We start from the raw sequence: 17,450 nt of genomic DNA, 5'->3' as shown, positions 1-17,450 counted from the left end.
ACTTTGCAGTGGCTTTTTTCGTTGGGTACATACCTCCAGCAGAAGACACACTTGTTAGCACAGGCAAGGCTGGGGGTAGTTTCCATGCACCGGTGGGACTCAATACCGTAGAAAGTGTGCTTGTAACAGCCTCCTCTCCCTCGCAACATAGACTAACCAAAAGAAACAAGACCTTTAATTTGATTCATGCATTCAGTTTGTCAAAAAATCTAATGCTGTATTGAGAAAAGTAAAATCCATTACCTTGGTCCATCGACAAAGCTTCACTCCTGAGTGACTTCCAATTAGTTTGTAGCCTGCCCAGAAAGATAAAGAACACGTGAGAAGAATAAGGCTCTCACTCAGTAAACACTTCTTCACCCCAGAAACACATAAGCCAAATTCAGCAGTTACTTGATACATAGAAAAGTGGAGATTACATATTCTTTGAGTGGTACATCAATAAGGCCATGCTCAGTGTTCACAAAGTCATATTCATTCACAGTCCTCTGCTGAAGGCTGCTGAACATCTCCAATAACGTGACTAGGGACTGCTCAAGGACACATTAGCAGTAGGAAGGAGGGGATAGCATTTTAAATTCCCTTTCTGCAGAAAAGGGGGATAAACTGTTTCAAATTCAGTCTTTACAAGTCTGCCTCTCTATCACGGTCTCATGCCACTGGATACAAATGGCCCTTTTGGGTGAGTCCTTGCAGGCTTTTTTTTTTTTTTTTTTTTTTTTAAATAAACACATCCTCCTCTGTAACGTCTTTCAAAGAGAATCCTTTTATCCGTATCACTTCATCTGCTCAAGAAATACCAGAAAATGATATTGGGGTTGCTTCTGGGGGAATTAAGAATGGCTCACTTTCAAAGTTCCAACATTTAAAAGAGACTTTCTACTTAAGCCATGCGGCAGCAGAGCAGCCTGATGTGGAATTCAGGTGGCAACTTTTTATTTTCTAAACCTTTTGTGTGTTTTAGTTGCTATTAAACCCTTGTACATGAAAAATCCAATTAAAACACAGCAGGAAACAAGGTGGATACGAGCTCTCACTGCTTCAACAGATCTCAGGTTTGATGCTAGATGAGTCGAATACAAATGTTATTCATCAAGGCTATTTATGAGTATATTTGTAGAAAAGGCTGAATGGTAATAATACTCATTTTTGATTTTCCACCTGAAAGAAACAGCGTGCCATTGATGAGGGATGTTCTTTTAATGAGTAGAAAATACACTCTACTTACAAATGCACCAACAGAAAGGCACACACACAGAATTCAATTTTTTTTTTCTCAAACACTTAACATTGGTAGTGGTCTACTCATTGGGGGCAAAAAAAAATGCTAACCAGAATCAAATAGTTTTTCCACCTGAAAATACCTTCAGAGCACATTTCCTTCTATAACCTCGCTCCTAGCAATTGCAAGACACAAAAATATATAATCCCAGGCCAAAAACACTAGAAACCAAACTAAGGACCTGGACCTGCCAGCTTTTGTTTAAGTATTCATAATCTTAATATGAGTAAAGCTTCCCCACTTGTATTTGTTAGAGAAATCGATTTCCAATTCCTCCGTGACCTTTAATGTGTTAGTGGAGAAGATAGAGCCAAAGTGAGGGGGGGGTAGATGGAGAGAAAAAAAGTTTACTATTTCTCCTTTCTCTTTTATCTCTGAGAAATGGTATCTGCTGAAAAAAAAATACACTATGCTATGAATAATCATATTTAGATGTGCAAGGCATCAGTACTTGAGACAAAGGGAAAACGACCATGAGCTTCACGAGGAGGCAGTATAACAACAACAATAAAGCCTCGAAGTTCTGGAGTTCATGACCATGTGCACAGAAATTAATCAAAATGCATGCGTCTGTTTGTTCCTGTGCAATGCCTGTACGGCAAAAATTCAACGTAATGAGACATCATCATTCTGGTTGGAAATTGCAAAATTAAACTAAAATGAAAATCAAAAACAAAAAATAAACAGACTGAAAATCGACTGAAAGTCTGATACTCAAATATCAGTTTCTATGATTATATTACCTGCTTTTCGACAAGCTCTTTAAAGAGGATTTAAATTTGCCACCAGAGCTAATCCTCTGACAGCTTACAGATAGCCTGCTGCTGCAAATAGCTGCTGAATATAAACAAGCCCTTACCCATAAGGTTTTTAATCAGCGGTGGTCTCTCTAGGGGGGCAACTGTGGACTAAAATAACTTGAAATAAAAGCTAATTGGGTACAAAATTATTGACAATTCTAAAAAACAATTTATACTTTTATCTATGACACTCTGTCCTCTACTGGGAGCCACTTGAGGTAAATAAAATGAGCTGGGAGGGGACTTGTTTAATCGAAGAGATGGAAAATCAGCCCAATTTGTTTGCAGCTTATTTTTCAGGATCTAGCAAGTACTGCTTTTTCATATAGCAATGGAAACGAAACTGGAAAGTCGTTGTCAATATTTCAACTGCACTTGTATGCATTATAGTGAATATTGCATATTGAAATATGCATTATAGTGAATATATGCATTATAGTGAATATTCTAATGAGAAATAATAGTTTTCCAATGTTTAGTGCCACACTGTCTTTTTAAAGCGTGTTACCTTAGATATCACCAAACTCAAAACACTGCAACTATGTCAAAGATAACTTTTTGTGTAATCCTGCCACAAGAAAACTCCGACCATTAACCGAGTATTGTTAATCGTCTGTTGTTGCAGACAAACATGTTGACAAACAGCAGATGTGTTAATTCTTCTGTCATGAGAAACAGATACAGGTTTTGCTATTGGTTACAGTTCACCCCAAACTAACCCATTACAATAACAATTACAAATGCATATCTGCCCACTATGTGTACTCTTTACAGCTGAAAAATGCAAATTTGAAAGAAACAGATTGTAGGCACAGGTCTACACGTTTGAGTCCATTTGAAAGTTCTAGTCTCCCGAGCCTTGTTGATGGCACACAATTTGCTAAAATATTGAGCTCTATGTTAAAACTTTCTTGGACGTTACACAAGAGTTTCAGTAGTCTGTCTTTTGCATCCATTTCAAGCCAGGAAAAGGCTATACAGGAAACACAGCCTTCCAAGACCCAATATCATTAAAACAAAGCCAAAACTTTCATCCTTTTATTCCAAATAAAACAAACTGTCCTCCGGGACTGACTGTTGCCAACATAAACACCACGAAATAGGTCAACATTTGGTTAAATGAAGTGGAGTCTTGCTCACAGAGTCCTATTTATAGAGTGCTGTGTAAGCTGTGGGGGGGGGGGTCATCACCTGAAAATGACTGGCCTGTGCTATACTAGTGAATGAATTTAACAGTAGAGGAGTATAATAGTAAAATGTGTCAGACAGAGCTACTGAGTCAACAAACAACACACTGTGGCTTTATGAGGGACAAACACCAATTTACCAAAGCACAGGGAGCAAAATCATAACATGAATATCGAGCTATCCTAAATCTTAAGCATTCAGACAACAGCAACTTAAATTCAAATCTCTCACACAGGCAGCACTACTCTTAGAAGATATTTCCACTGGATAATCTCTCATCATTTTAAACAGTTCCAATCTGACATCCAATTTTGAAAATACTGGATTGTGCATGCGTAATCAGAGATGTTTGAGTGAGTTAAAGTCTAGCCCTGAAATGTAGACGAGCAGTTTTTCCAAATGAAGTAAGCCGAAAAGATATCATCTTATATTTGGGCCAATATAATACCATGGGCGAACACTTTTAAGCTAAAAAAAATCTAACTTGACTTCTCGGCTGTCAATTTGTGTATGATTGTTAGATTTACTGCTGAATTTTAAAAAAAAATGACACGACTCATAATTTATGTTTTAAAGTGAACTAAAACTTTGCTACCTTCGTGGAATCAGCAGGGTTAAGGACATGCTGACAAGCAGCTGGTGTGCTAGGTCTGTAAAGGGATTTTTTTTTTTTTTTTTTTATTGCCAAGCAATGCAGCCAGATAAGATGAATATATTACCCACAGTCACCAGTGACACCCAGCAGATGCTGTTTTCGAACTGGCTGTACATTTTACACGTAGAAGTCAAAGATTCTAGCAGCAACTGAAGCAGTGTCTGTTTTAGACCAAATTGATCTCTTTATATTTGTTTCTAATTTAATGTTAGCTCGTGTAAGCTCTCTAAATTGTTTTGTTTTTTGTTTTTTTTACTGAATCCAAATCCCCTTTTTCCTCACCTTGCTTTGTCAGTGCTTCTTTAAGGGCAGGGGTGATCATCTCTCTTCTTTCCCCTTCATCCTCAATCTTCTTCACTCCATTCAACTTGGATAGCTTCACCATCTGGCCGTCTCCTCGACCCTCCTCATTGCTCTGTGGCAGACACAGAACTCAGAGTCAGTTATTGTTTATAACCCTGATCTGTGGTATCTTTCAATATCAGGCTCTGCTGCTGTGTTGTGACTGACATTTTCCAAAACTAGAAATCAACAGAATATAATGTTATAAATTTTAGTTGAGGAAAAAAAAGAAAAAAAGAAAAAAGAAACACTAAAATCCAAAGTCTTTCAGCCAACTATATATACAAAACCATAGGCCAACCAGATGCCAATAATAAAAAAGACAAGAAACTGAAATCACTTGATGAGGATATGTGGGGAAAACCCTTGAAGACATAATTTTTCAAATGCTTAGAACAAGAACAGAACAAATAGACAAAGTAGGACTTAAAGGCGTGAAACTGATTTTTAAAGCCTGCTTTGAATATGTCAGATAACACCAATTCAATTACTTAAATGACATTAATTCTTAGTTGCTATCTTTTCCAAGCTTGGTGTAAGAAATAAAATTAAGAGTCAACTGTGCACCAATGTGCTCTCACAACTGTCCCCAACACTAAGGTATAAGAGTTACTGAGGAGTAAAACAAGTGTCTATTTGACCACACTGTCATCACCTGTCACAACACCGGCACTTGTTAGGAGTAACTATGTGTTTTAGCTATGAAGTTTCATGTGGACAGACCTGCTGGCAGAACACTTCACTGTTTCTCTGCTAACTTGGTCAAGAACCATGCAGGTTAGCAAATGAGTCATTGGCTGACATTGACTCAAGGGATTTCATGTTCCCTATGAAAGAATGCTGACAAATGGAGAGTTAGAACACTGCTCTGCAACCTTCTCATTAATCACACCCGTCACTGCAATAAATGTAGATTTCTGATTTGCCAATACGGATTAAAGTACTAAAAGGATCCAAGATACAAGTTCTGAATTGTTATAACTTCAGCTACAAAAGAAGAAGTACGTCGGAACAAAGAGAGTTCAACAGAAACTGCACTGTAAAATTATGTTGTTGGTTTTGTATTTTAAAACCAGACTGTGGCTCAGAATATGCCTTTCCGAATATGTAGTGGCTGCCCATCACAAGATTTGATGCTTTCCACTTTCAGGAATTCAGTTAAAAGCAAGAAATTCCAAAGAGCTCCTCTAAAGTCTTTGATGTTGGACAGGACTGGGGATCAAGGGTTGTGATTCTGCAGTCCCTGCATAACTTTGTGTATGACCTAACCATTTAGCACTGCATGACATGATCATTTTTGAACAAAGCGGCGTCATTCTGTCCAGACAGTACAGTTGGTCTCAGGGGCCCAGTGAAATTGTCTACAGCTTAATAAGATATATATTGGACTTGAGACCACGACATCTGTCTTTTTTGATGCTAAAGCAGCTGCAGCCTATTTGTTTCAAAGATTAACAAACTCCTTCAGGCTAGGATTACATTATTGCAGTCTACAGCATTTGTATGTAAATCTATCAATCTTCTGCTGTATCTGTAAACAACATATCTCTAAGATATTTAAAGTCCTGCTAGAAAAGTCGCCCAGGAAACATTGGAACAGGCATTACTTTTCAGAGAGGTGTGATGGACAACCTACCTTCAAGATTAATCATATTAAGTGACATCGCCATCCAAATCCTGAAGAACCGAGACATTTCACCGGCTCCTTTGCAGCTCGCTGTAGGGTGCTAACCCTTGTTCATTGGTTACACAGTATAGAAATGTGCCACTAAGTCTTAATAATGGCTCTGAGAGCAGAGGGTAAATAGCCTCCATCTGCTTTAGCCAAGCCAGTCTGATTACAAATTGATTTAAAGTAGTGTGTACATCATCCATATTCACTGAAAATCCATGGGTAGTCTTATAGCCGCAATTCCCATCTTTTCCAAATAATTCCCTGTGGATCTATGTATTTGTTATCTCCAGAGCATATTGAGCTTCTGTTACTTACAAAGTTACTCTGAAAAACTTTGACTTGCAATAACTGATTGTTTCGGCCACTTGGGGGCAGCGGGAACAAGCTGTGGACACAACATTGACATACCATCATCTTTGATGTTGATGTGGTGAACTCGTTAGACAACGGTTGCTTATTTACACATCTAGCAGACATGGAGCAACATTGCCTTTCTTTTGGAGTCTCATGTCAGGCCACATGATGCATGTAAGTCCAATATTCACTCTCTTTTTCCTCGTACCTCCTACCAACTCCTGAGGGAAATATCTGGCTCAGCTAGTTGCTAAAGAAGTGGTGAGGATGAACCAAAACAGTAAAGTTGTGACCAGAATATTTTACAAACATTACTGAGGGAAAAAGGTCAAGAATTCAAGGTCAAGAAACATTATCTGCCTTAGATATCTGCACTGAATGGACGCTTAATGGTTCAAGTAATTTTTCAAGCGAAAATGACAAACATTTCCCAGTTTCAGCTTCACAATTGTGAGGAGTTGCTCTGTTTTATATGACTATTATGAATTTCATTATGTTCTAGACAGAGAAAAACAAAACATATTAAGACATGGGCATTTTTCACTATTTCTTACAATTCACATACAAAATCATAAATTGATTAGTTGAGAAAATAACTGTCAAATTACTTGGTAATGAAAATAATCATTAGTTGCAGCCCTAATCTGCATGGACTTGTGTGGCTGCAACATATTAGTGCTTCACTTTATCAAAATATCTGGTGTGAAAAATATACAATAAAGACACTAAAGTGTGTCTTATACAGTAAACATATACTCAATCTGCTTTTGCCATCCCACAAACTTAGTATTAAGGAGACTGAACACCCCCTAGAACTGATCAGGCTCTAATATGAGTTGTGTAAATACACACAGCCCATGGGTTGTGCATCTGAGCATGACTTAAGGTGTTCAGAGCCCATCTGTTTCTGCTGACAAACCTGACAATGGTGTACTCTCACCTTCCACCCGGAAAAATCTAAGCCCATGTAGATATCTAGCAGCTCTATCTGCTCTGTGCAGCTGAGGCCACGTATGCCTGCCATTTACGGCCCCGAGAACAGTGGAGATTCCATATTCCTAACAGCAGCAGCAGTGCCTCAAAGGAGCAGGTCCTTTGTCGACAGGGGATGGTGATAATAAGCAGGCCATTATGCGGTGTCAGAATCCTCCCACATCTCATTCTTATGGAGAAAAGGATTAGGTATTGTGCTGGATGACATCCAGAAACTTCATTTATCTCTTGTGTGGGGTGCTATGTTACTTTGGGTGGTTAAAAGGATGCTAGAAGGTGTATTGTAACCCACAAAAACAGTCAATCAGTGATAGCATCAGCCACCCTGAGTTACAATCATCAGGAGGATATGGCTGAAATACCAGAGATGAAAATTCTGCAACCTGCAATTTAAACCCCAGAACGGGAGAAGACTAGTTTGCCACTCACAGCCTGAACAAATGTCAACCTTCACATACTGCATCCTTGACATGCAAGAATCTGAAAGCATACGCAACATGCAGCCGACAGAGCAACAATCTGTCCCTGTGGTGTTTGAATGCAGCCCTAATGATTCATCTGGCCCCAGTCTCTGGTTCCCACTGCTCAGCTTTCACCCTCGCTTGAGAGCTCACAGACATCCAGTCATACCCGGACCTGTCTGGATTAACAGAACTGGGACATCTCACAACATCATGTTGTGCTCTGGAACCGTGACACAACATGGGGCAGATGCAGACGGACAGTGCAGCAACGACACACAGAGCAAGCGGGTGATCAAGCGAAAAGCATAAAGATACAGGAGGAAGTGGAGGCAAAAAAGAGAGGGATGAAGCAGAAAACGAGAAAGAGGACCTGGAACCAAAAAAAAGAATAAATAAATCCAAGATAATAAACACAAGGTCCATATTTTCAAGACTTAACCTTGGGATCTAAATGTGTTTAATACTGTATAAAGAAGCTAAGGTACCCTTGTCCCAGTGCAACATAATTATTATTATACTAAGTAAAGTAATGTAAAATACTAAATAAGAGCACATTTACATTTCAGTGGACACAAACTAATAAATTAGTCATGTATATTTATAATCTCAACACAGCTATTTCATGCACCAAGAGGATGGCAAATTAGACACTTGGGTACATTGTAAAGTAATATAATACAACAGTCCTGTAATAAGTGCTACCTTTGTCAATGTTTTTAATAGCTGTTGCCATGTTGTCATAGAGGAGTTAATGTAATGGACAAACAGCTATTTAGAAATGACTTTCAATATAAGGCAAACTACTACATTTCCACCAAATAAAACACAACTCTCAAAAACTAACTTAGTGTCTCAGGAGAAACATTTTACATTTTAATTAAAATCATATTTGTTGAAGGGCCGTTGTATTACATTGTTGTGTAGATGAAATGTTATCAGTATGTAACCAGACTGACAAACTCCCTTAATTAACGCATATTTTGCATGGAAAGGACAGGCTCAGCCAGTTAAGTTTTTGACAGACTCCAATCATTTTAAACTATGCCAACACTGAGTTTGTGAGTTAATACAACAGCCCTGTAAGTCGTAGTAGCACCATCACCTCTGCTTCTTTCCAATGGACACTAAATTGAAAACGTTTAAAAAAAATTGCTGCCCAGAAAGCCGTGCAGCCACTCAGGTTAATGATCTGTTGCACACTAACTCCTATCTGGCAACAGCCTCACAGCATGAAGTTTAGATGCTAATGCAAAGGTGCAAAACCAATTAGAGCAACAATGGAAATGAAGCTTACTGGCACTTGGCAGAATGCAAATAGAACTGTGGCCAAAGATTAATATAGAATTAAACTGGGCAATAAGAGCTCTGCAATCTGCCAGCCAATCACAGGCTGCCTGCCAGTCTATCATCGGGTACATCTGAAGAAAAACAGTTGAGGGACAGATGCACTCATCATCAAGTTCAGCAGTGATCCAGTCACCCAGTCATCCTCAGTCCTGCCTGGCCACAAACACCCAGTGACATCAATACAGACAAATCCATCTGTGCCATATTTAGCTCTACAGCGCTCTGCTTTATATGGGTTGGCCTCCATCAACCAACAGGCAGGATGACAAAAAAAAAAAGCATTCGGGGTCTGATGAGGTAACTTACTCATCCAATCAGATTTGTGAAGAAAGAAGACAGCCAATGACATTTTTTTTTTTTTTAGCAGTCGTAAGATAAAAACCAACTAGTGTAATGGGTGTGAGAGCGTGAAATGCCACAACCAATGAAACTGAGTGATCAAGGTTGTGTATAAAATCTATATTTTCTTCAGTGAAAGACATTTGTGTCCTCAGTCTGGGATATACAGCCTCTAAAAATCATTCCTCTGTTTAATAATTTAATGACATTTCAACAATTAATGCCACATGCTCCCTTGGACAAATTTTTTTTGGAATGAATTTTATAGAGAATGTGTTTTGCGAAAATCAAGTTAAGTCAAGATCCATAAAAAAAGGGATCAAGACTGACCATTGGATTAATGGAAAAGAGTTTTGAGGTATTAAACAAATTAGCCAGAATGATATGATTTTATTGAGGCCAATATCAATATTTGAGAGTTTTAAAAAATATGATAATGACGCAGTGGCTGATATTTTCTGTACACAGCACATAACAAATACATTTCTGGTATGCCTCTTATTTATTTATTTTTTTCCTCTTCAGTAGCAACCAAGAAATGTACTGAGCAGGACATTTCACAGCTGAAAAATAAAGTTGCCACTACTCTCTGGTGGACAAACAATACTGTTTCAAAAAATATCTTTTCAATTTCTTGTCATTTAATAGCTGACATATATACAGCTACCAATAAATCTGCAATGAGCCAACATCTGCCGATACATCGGCCTGGACAATGTATCGATCTGGCTCTGATACAAATATACAAATATTTCATAGTACGCTGAATGGAAATGTCTTGGTGTTTACTGCAAGTTTTTCTTGTGGGCATTCCTAGGGAGGTAGAAACAGTAGTTGTGTAATAAATATTTTTTTTTTAAAAAACGTGAGTAAACAAAATGAATAAACATTGCCATGATCAGTAAGTAACTGTGGTAACTTGTAAAATACAGAATGTGAAAACTGACCAGTTCCCATTTTATCAAAATCAAAATGTCTTGAAAGCAGCCACGGAAGAAAGCACACCGTACTTGCAGTAACCAACAGGGCAGTAAAGAGCCAGTATTCTAAACATGACGAGTTTCTCTGAATTTTTTTTGACCGGTGTGAGCAGGTCCCCTAGACATAATCCTGGATAATTCACTTAAAAACATTTACCCTCATTGACTCAAAGCACTCGAACACAGACTCACATAGTAAGTAAGGTTTAGCTTCATTTTGGTTGCAAAAAGACTGTGAATTTAATAAAATAGGTCAAGTCTCTATCTCGCTGATGTGCAAGGAGCATTTGTGTAAATAGCTTTGGGAGTGAAATAACAGTATGGTGTTAAATATAAGATGTTGCAGCTCTGCCAAAGACCAATGGGTCACTAAGAGATTTGAGCTGCCTGCAACTGAGAGTCTCTGCCATCCCCTAGTGGTCAAACACAGCCAAAAAGTGAGCTTCCAGTAATAATGAGAGGTCTCTCTAGCAGATCAAACCAGGTTAGGGTTAGGGTTAGGGTTGTGGGGAGCATGGTTGATCTCCAGCTCCTTCATAATACAGCAATGCTGAAAGTAAATTGCATTCAGCCTTTATAACCTGAGGGCTTAGGTTCAAAAGATCCTACGACATATTCCAACATATTCAGTAGTCTACACTTCTGGATATCAGCTTACTCTGCATTTGAAATTGGCTAACTAGCATATTCCAGTTAGGGGATTTCCTTGTTCGCACTTAATTTGTAGCTTGGCTAAATATTTGCTGTCTCTTGGCAATGACAGATGTTTACTGTAAAAGAAAAAAAAAAAAAACTGATAACATCTTGTACTGCCTGCTGTGTGTGACCAAATTATGCAAAAAACAACACTAATTTGTTTCCACAGACACAAAGCAAAATTGTCATCCTGACATCTAAGTGTGAGCAAATAATTATAATTATACTTAAATGTTACAAGACAAGTTAGATGAACTAATTAAAATACATTTGCAGCAGATGAAATGGAAGTATGGAAGTCAATGGGTCAATGATCTGCCACTCAAAAGAACAGGTACATTACAGGGTTGGATTTCTATATTTTCTTCCATTCTCTTATACAATGGCCTATAAAAGGGGACTGATAATGCCTCTTCCTTTTCAATTTTTTCTGCTTTTCTTGAGTCACTCATTCCTCACAAGTCTGTGAAGTGGGCGTCCTCGCTATTACGCAAGCCTCTGCTTCTCGCCTTGCCAGGGTCTGGTGTCTATCAATCCATCTGCCATTTCTCCTTCAATGACACCACTTCTTCTCTTTACTCGCCGCACTTAGATTGGACTAAGGTGTGCAGAGGCTTAATGCCACGATGGTGCCTGCTTGTAGGCCTTAACTTGGAAACTCTAAAAAATGAACACTTTGAAGCAGGCAGCTAAGTCCTCTATATCTACCTTATATTTAGATCTCTGAATGCCCGGTTGTATGAGGTTCCGGTGGCTCTTTTATTGGTAATGGTTTTCTGAGGCTCGGGAAAGGTCGTATGAAGTCCATTTTGTACAAGATCATCAGCTAATTTAACTAGAAAAGAAAATGTTGACTTGGTTACCAATGTGCTAGTGGATGGAGTCTGACCTTGGCTTTTCTGGCGCTGTTCATGATGTTGCCCAGATCCTCCATGTCCACCACTAAACCGGATTTTTTCTCATCTTGCAGGCCAGACTCATCCTCATCACTGCTGGATTCTACCAGATCTTCCTGAAACAATAAAGAGGAGAACAAAAACCACAAAAGATGGTTAAAAAAAAAAAAAGTTTTTCAAGAAAAAGGGCAAGGATACGGTGAAACGGACGACTGAATGGAAAGAGTAAATGAGTCTCTATAGTAGAGAGATTCACATATGTTCCATCCCACAACCATTATTAAATTATAAACCCATCTGTGATGAGCAGGGGAGCCCGTACGGAAAGCATTTATTGTACATCATTATCTCCTCTTGGGCTGCCTGATTAAATAAGAAAACAATATGCACGTTATTGGCATTTTAGAGGATTTATCACAATGTGTGCCCAGTGTCAAAGCCTCTGCCCACATGGACGGCAGCAGGATAAAATGCATGAGCGGTACAATGGGCAGATAAATCACAACGATGGTCCCCTGCTCTCGGTTCCGGCTGAATGTCACCTCTGCTGAGTGCACTGAGTGTTGCAGACAGAGGGGAAGAAGTCGCAGCTAGAGTTGGCTCTGAGGTGCCCGCTACCATGACAACTGGTCATCTGTGCACGCTGTGATGCATATGAAAGCTGTTAGTGTGTGCGTGCGTATATGTTATATGTCTATGTTCGTACTTGCCTTCCTGTGAAATCCGTCATTTCTGTGATTGGTGAAGGAAAAAAAAAAAGCTATTTTCATATTTTCACATGATTTACAGTGTTGACAGAGACGTCAAACTGCATGTAAGCCATGCAGAACATTTTCCTAATACAAAGATACCCTTGAAAACGCACGACATCAGTGCCATTAAATAAGGACTCGATAAACTGAGTGTAACACTCCTCTTCCTCAGACCTCATCTGATCTTAATCACACTGTTCGGAGAACAACATGGGGCCGTTAGCACTGCCAGTCCACTTCAGACTCCTGTGATAAGAGCCGCTTGGATATCGTAAGTGCCCTTCTAATTTTAAGAGCCATTATCATAAGCCAGAGGACATTTCCTAATTAGATTTTCCTTTCTTGAATTCACAAGGGGGGCAGGCCTGGAGTCTGTCAAACAGTGCACCGGGCAGAAATAAGGTTGCAACGATGTACTGTATCGTATCCTTCAAAAACAAGGCTATAGATTCTCGTGATAGTGCATGGTTGGTGAATTTGACAATTAATTTTGTTCAAATCCCGATGAACATAGTTGCGTGCTTTTGTTTTGTGTTTTATTGCTGTTGAAAAGCCACTCAAAACTTTTTCTTTGAGTAGAAAACACTATGTTATCAAAATTGCAAATCATGACAACGTGAGGCAGAGGTCGGGAAAGTATTTTGGACAGGTATTTTGTCCAAGAACAACACGGACAGGCCGCTCACTAGTGTCCTAACATATACAAAGCTGTTGTCTGTGTAGTACAGTTGGGAGACTGTTAAGGGAAACTACACGAAAACAGAAATGTCGGATACCAAATCTAGGACCAACCCTATACAGTTCTAACTATGCTGACCTCTGACCTTCTGCCATCCATTTTTTTGTCATTGAACACATGGACACACACAGTAGACTACAATAATACATGCTGCCCTTGGGCCAATCAGTGAGAAATTATATAACTAATTTACATTTCATCAGATCTTTGATGTAGCAGCCATGGATTGATCATTGTGTCCCCTATTAATTTGATCAGAACACTATGTAAAAAAAAAACACTGTGTCTAAGTTTGGTTAAACTAGATCAGCAACATTCATTAGCTGAGATATGATGTGTGAGAAGAAACGAAATTATCATCATCATCATCATCATCATCATCGTCATCGTCATAAAAAGCCAGAACACTGATCCAGGAGCTGTTGGGCATTAGGTTTTTTTCTCAAGGACACTTCAGCAGGACAAATATTTACCAACGAAGGAGGCTGAATGCTAGGTATTCAACTTGAAGGAGCATTTTTAACCACTACGTCAACCTACTGCCCCAAAAGGATGTTTATAGTTTGCCATGTAAAACGAAGTAATCACATAAGTTCAGTTTCGCTGCCTTTACCTCAGAGCTGGCATTCTGTGGAGCTGCCTTTTCCTCCTCCTCCACCTGTCCCTCTGTCCTCTTATTCTTGCAGGAGCCTCCAGTTTTACAGTTCCCGCTGCAGCTCTTCTTCTCACCCTTGGCCAGCGCCTGAAGCCGGTTCATGAACTTGACCTTCCAGGCCAGGAAGTCTGCCTGGACGCTGCCATTGCGGCTCTTCACCACATTACAGTCACCCTCACCCCTCGTCATGATTCGCATGCCACTCAACATCCAAAGCCACTTGTCCACGTTTTTGCCCACCTGCAGAGGGGAAAAGGAAAATATGTTTAAATAGGGTTTAAGTAAAGAAAGTTTGGTCACGCTTGGCTTTTCCAATAGTTACTGAATGCGGACCAAGTTGACATTTTGGTCAGCTACATGTGAAGTCAAGTTTGGACACAGATTATATTTCCCACTGTCAAGCTACAGCTGTCAAACTTGTAGCTTTGGATATCCTTCAACTGATTATAAAGCATATGACAAACCGATATTATTGTTTTGACAGAACTCAATACGGAAACCGTTTCTCACCGTGTTATAGTGGCCAACGTAGACAGAGTTGCCGAGACCAAACACTGCATATCTGAGGCCTTTGAGGTAGGTCTTCCCGTATCTGAAGTCAGTGGAGGCCTCTTCCAGCCACTTACAGAACCACTCAGCGTTCTGTGTGGGCCGTCCATCGGTGTATGTGGCCACAACAAACACGCAGACGGACTTACTAGTGCACTGAACGGAGAGATGAAAACAATGGAAGACTGGGAACCAGTGCATCTCAGAAAACACAAAGAGAGGATATATTTGTAAATGTAGGGTTTCTTGATCCAAGACATTTTCCTGGACACTTTGAACAAAAAATACTAAACAGAAATGTTAATTTGGACTTGAGGAACAAAATTATGGATAATCGATTTCTGACCACTACGGAGCAGAACAGAAAACAGAAAATTTCAGGAGAGAGGCAGTTGCCCTGTCTCATGTCTTACAGGGTCTAAGTTGCCAAACAAACGACGTCTTCTTGACTGATGGCTAGGTAGTGAGTCAGTGCACAGAGGATCACCTTCATCTGGGGAGCGACTGGTACCTGCGGTCATTTTTCTCGTGGAGATCTTCCATCACTGAAAACTGTATCACTGTGCCATTCAATAAAGAGCTATTGTCTCTCCGGCTGTGTACCAGCCAACCAATCTCCTATTCATCACTAAGTGCACTATACAGTGCCTGTGCCCACAAAATAAAAAGGGAACACGGATGAAAATAATCCATCTTTCTTTATTCAAGCAGGATTAGTGTAACACATTTGTCCTCTGTGCCAGCCCTTTGAAGAATCGCATCAGTGAAAAAGAAGGAAAGGCTGAGCTGCAACATTACAGTACTTGAGGATTACTGTACTGTTTGTTGTCAAGCTTTCAATAAATAACAGTAATGATTTATTATGCTTTGATTAATTCTGTTCTAACTGAGCCTCGCCTGTAAGTACATGTTGCCAGGTCTTATTTGCTTGAAGTTACATTTTACCAATTTAATTAACAGCCCTGAGCAACTTCTGAGTACAGTATTTACAGTATGCTTATTCTCTTAACATTGCTGCAACAATTAACTGATGCACAACTTAGTCACTTAATTTATACAATGCCAAAATTAAGAGCTAGCAACCGAGGTGCAGCTCTAAAGTTTGCAGTAATTTAGGTTCTTGTTGGAGCACTAATTTTTTTAAACTGACATTCTCAAGTCGAGGGCCATATGTCTCTAGACACTGCTGTATTTTTTTTTCTCATCTCACTGCCCTTTATCAGACAAGGAAAAAGCATCTTCTCTTTGCACTTGGCTTACCTCATCAGCAAGTTGATCATCTGGATCGTAGTCTTTCATGTCAGTCACCTCAGCTGGTATCCCCAGAGCCTTAACCTCTTCTGACAGCTCTTTTGCAAAGCCCTGAACAAACAAAGAGTCTCAGTTGATGCTTATCAGACATCTTGGAAGGGTAAATTTACTACGTGTGACCTGCAGGTCTGTAACTAATCAATCATGACTGGAATTTCACTTTCGTTAAATCCTACTTTTGTGAAACTCAGATTTTTTTGACACTGTGTCCGAGACTGATTATATTCTGTGGTCAGTTTTTAGGCACATTTAGTGCTATCGTTACACTTAGATGCATTACTTTGAAAAGTATTTTTTGAGTTGGGTAGAAAAATCAGAAACCCTGGTCGGTCTGTATCCCTGGATTTTACATCGAACTACAGCATCATCTTGTCTACATATCAACATCACGGGCCAGTGAGGATTTTTAAGTTTTCAGTAAACAACGTCTGTACCTTTGCTGTTCCAGTTTGTGAGCCGTAGAAGATTTGAACTCCCGACACATGAACCACAGGGTCTCTGCCGGGGCGCTCGTTGTTCTTCACAGCTTTGTAGACCCAAGGACCAATATCCTTGGAGAAACTTTTCTAAAACCATACAGAGAAAGACATGCAAGCGCAAAGAAATTAAAGTCTGTAAACATGAGCGGTGCCTAAACACTTCAACTGTAAACCAGTGGCTCCTGGCAAAACAGGTTCACACAAATCTGCACTTTTAGAAAGACTACCAAGACAGTATGACTAAGAGACCACACACGAGTGGAGGGGGGTGTGAGCAAGAGACTATTCACCTTCTTCAGTGCCATCTTCAGTGAGAACCAGATCCCAAAGACAAGTGCAGCCGCTGAGTACAAGTACAGCCTGTTGTGCCATATCGACATGAAACAGCTCTCGCCGGGACTGCGTTCATTCTTAGAGGCTGGAGGGAGAGGAGACATCAAACTGAGTCCTCTGTTTTCAGAGACGTCGTGAATCACAAAGGCTAGCCAACGTCGCTACGTGTACAAATGCAGCGCAGCAATGGTTTTTACCAGACGGCGGCTAACCCTGGAGCAGCGGCAAGCGACAAGACAACGGGATGCAACCCCAAACTTAGGTCACCTGCAGGGTGCAGAAGGCGGGTGACCAGCTAGCAATACATGCTAGCTAGCAATGTCACCAACGTAGGCTGCAACATGACGGTAGGTTAGTTTCGAGTGCCGTTAAAAATCACACGAACTCACCTTTATTATCAGAGGTAGACACACGTATTATGAAAAGCAAAATTATTAGATAGAAATTCAGCATAGCTGCAAATGGTATATGCACTGTCCTCAACAGCTACTGGTATGTGCAACCATGTTGTTTGGCCACTGAGCACGCTGGGAAGTGTAGTTCTTTGTATTGTTGCTGCTACGCGACATTCGAAACAGACATACCGAGGCAAAAATATTTCGATGCGTTGCCGAAAATCAC

The 17,450-nt window shown here is 39.8% G+C and overlaps 1 protein-coding gene across 1 annotated transcript in view; it reads right to left on the bottom strand.

Annotated features, from left to right (window-relative positions):
* The window catches only part of tyw1 (tRNA-yW synthesizing protein 1 homolog (S. cerevisiae)), a 53,334-nt gene extending 35,986 nt beyond the window's left edge, over positions 1-17,348 (bottom strand). The window contains exons 1-10 of the mRNA XM_040130945.1: positions 17,219-17,348; positions 16,787-16,914; positions 16,452-16,583; positions 15,967-16,068; positions 14,668-14,862; positions 14,116-14,397; positions 12,005-12,127; positions 4,208-4,340; positions 244-296; positions 34-152 (exon numbers count right to left, since the gene is read on the bottom strand). Of these exons, the coding sequence (XP_039986879.1) occupies positions 34-152; positions 244-296; positions 4,208-4,340; positions 12,005-12,127; positions 14,116-14,397; positions 14,668-14,862; positions 15,967-16,068; positions 16,452-16,583; positions 16,787-16,914; positions 17,219-17,282 (1,331 nt within the window). The 5' untranslated portion in view covers positions 17,283-17,348. The remainder of the gene's footprint in view (positions 1-33; positions 153-243; positions 297-4,207; positions 4,341-12,004; positions 12,128-14,115; positions 14,398-14,667; positions 14,863-15,966; positions 16,069-16,451; positions 16,584-16,786; positions 16,915-17,218) is intronic.
* Between the last annotated feature and the right edge of the window lie 102 nt (positions 17,349-17,450).

Source organism: Xiphias gladius, chromosome 7 (genome assembly GCF_016859285.1).
Source record: "Xiphias gladius isolate SHS-SW01 ecotype Sanya breed wild chromosome 7, ASM1685928v1, whole genome shotgun sequence".
NCBI lineage: Eukaryota > Metazoa > Chordata > Actinopteri > Istiophoriformes > Xiphiidae > Xiphias > Xiphias gladius.
This window is presented reverse-complemented; position numbering and strand designations above follow the sequence as displayed.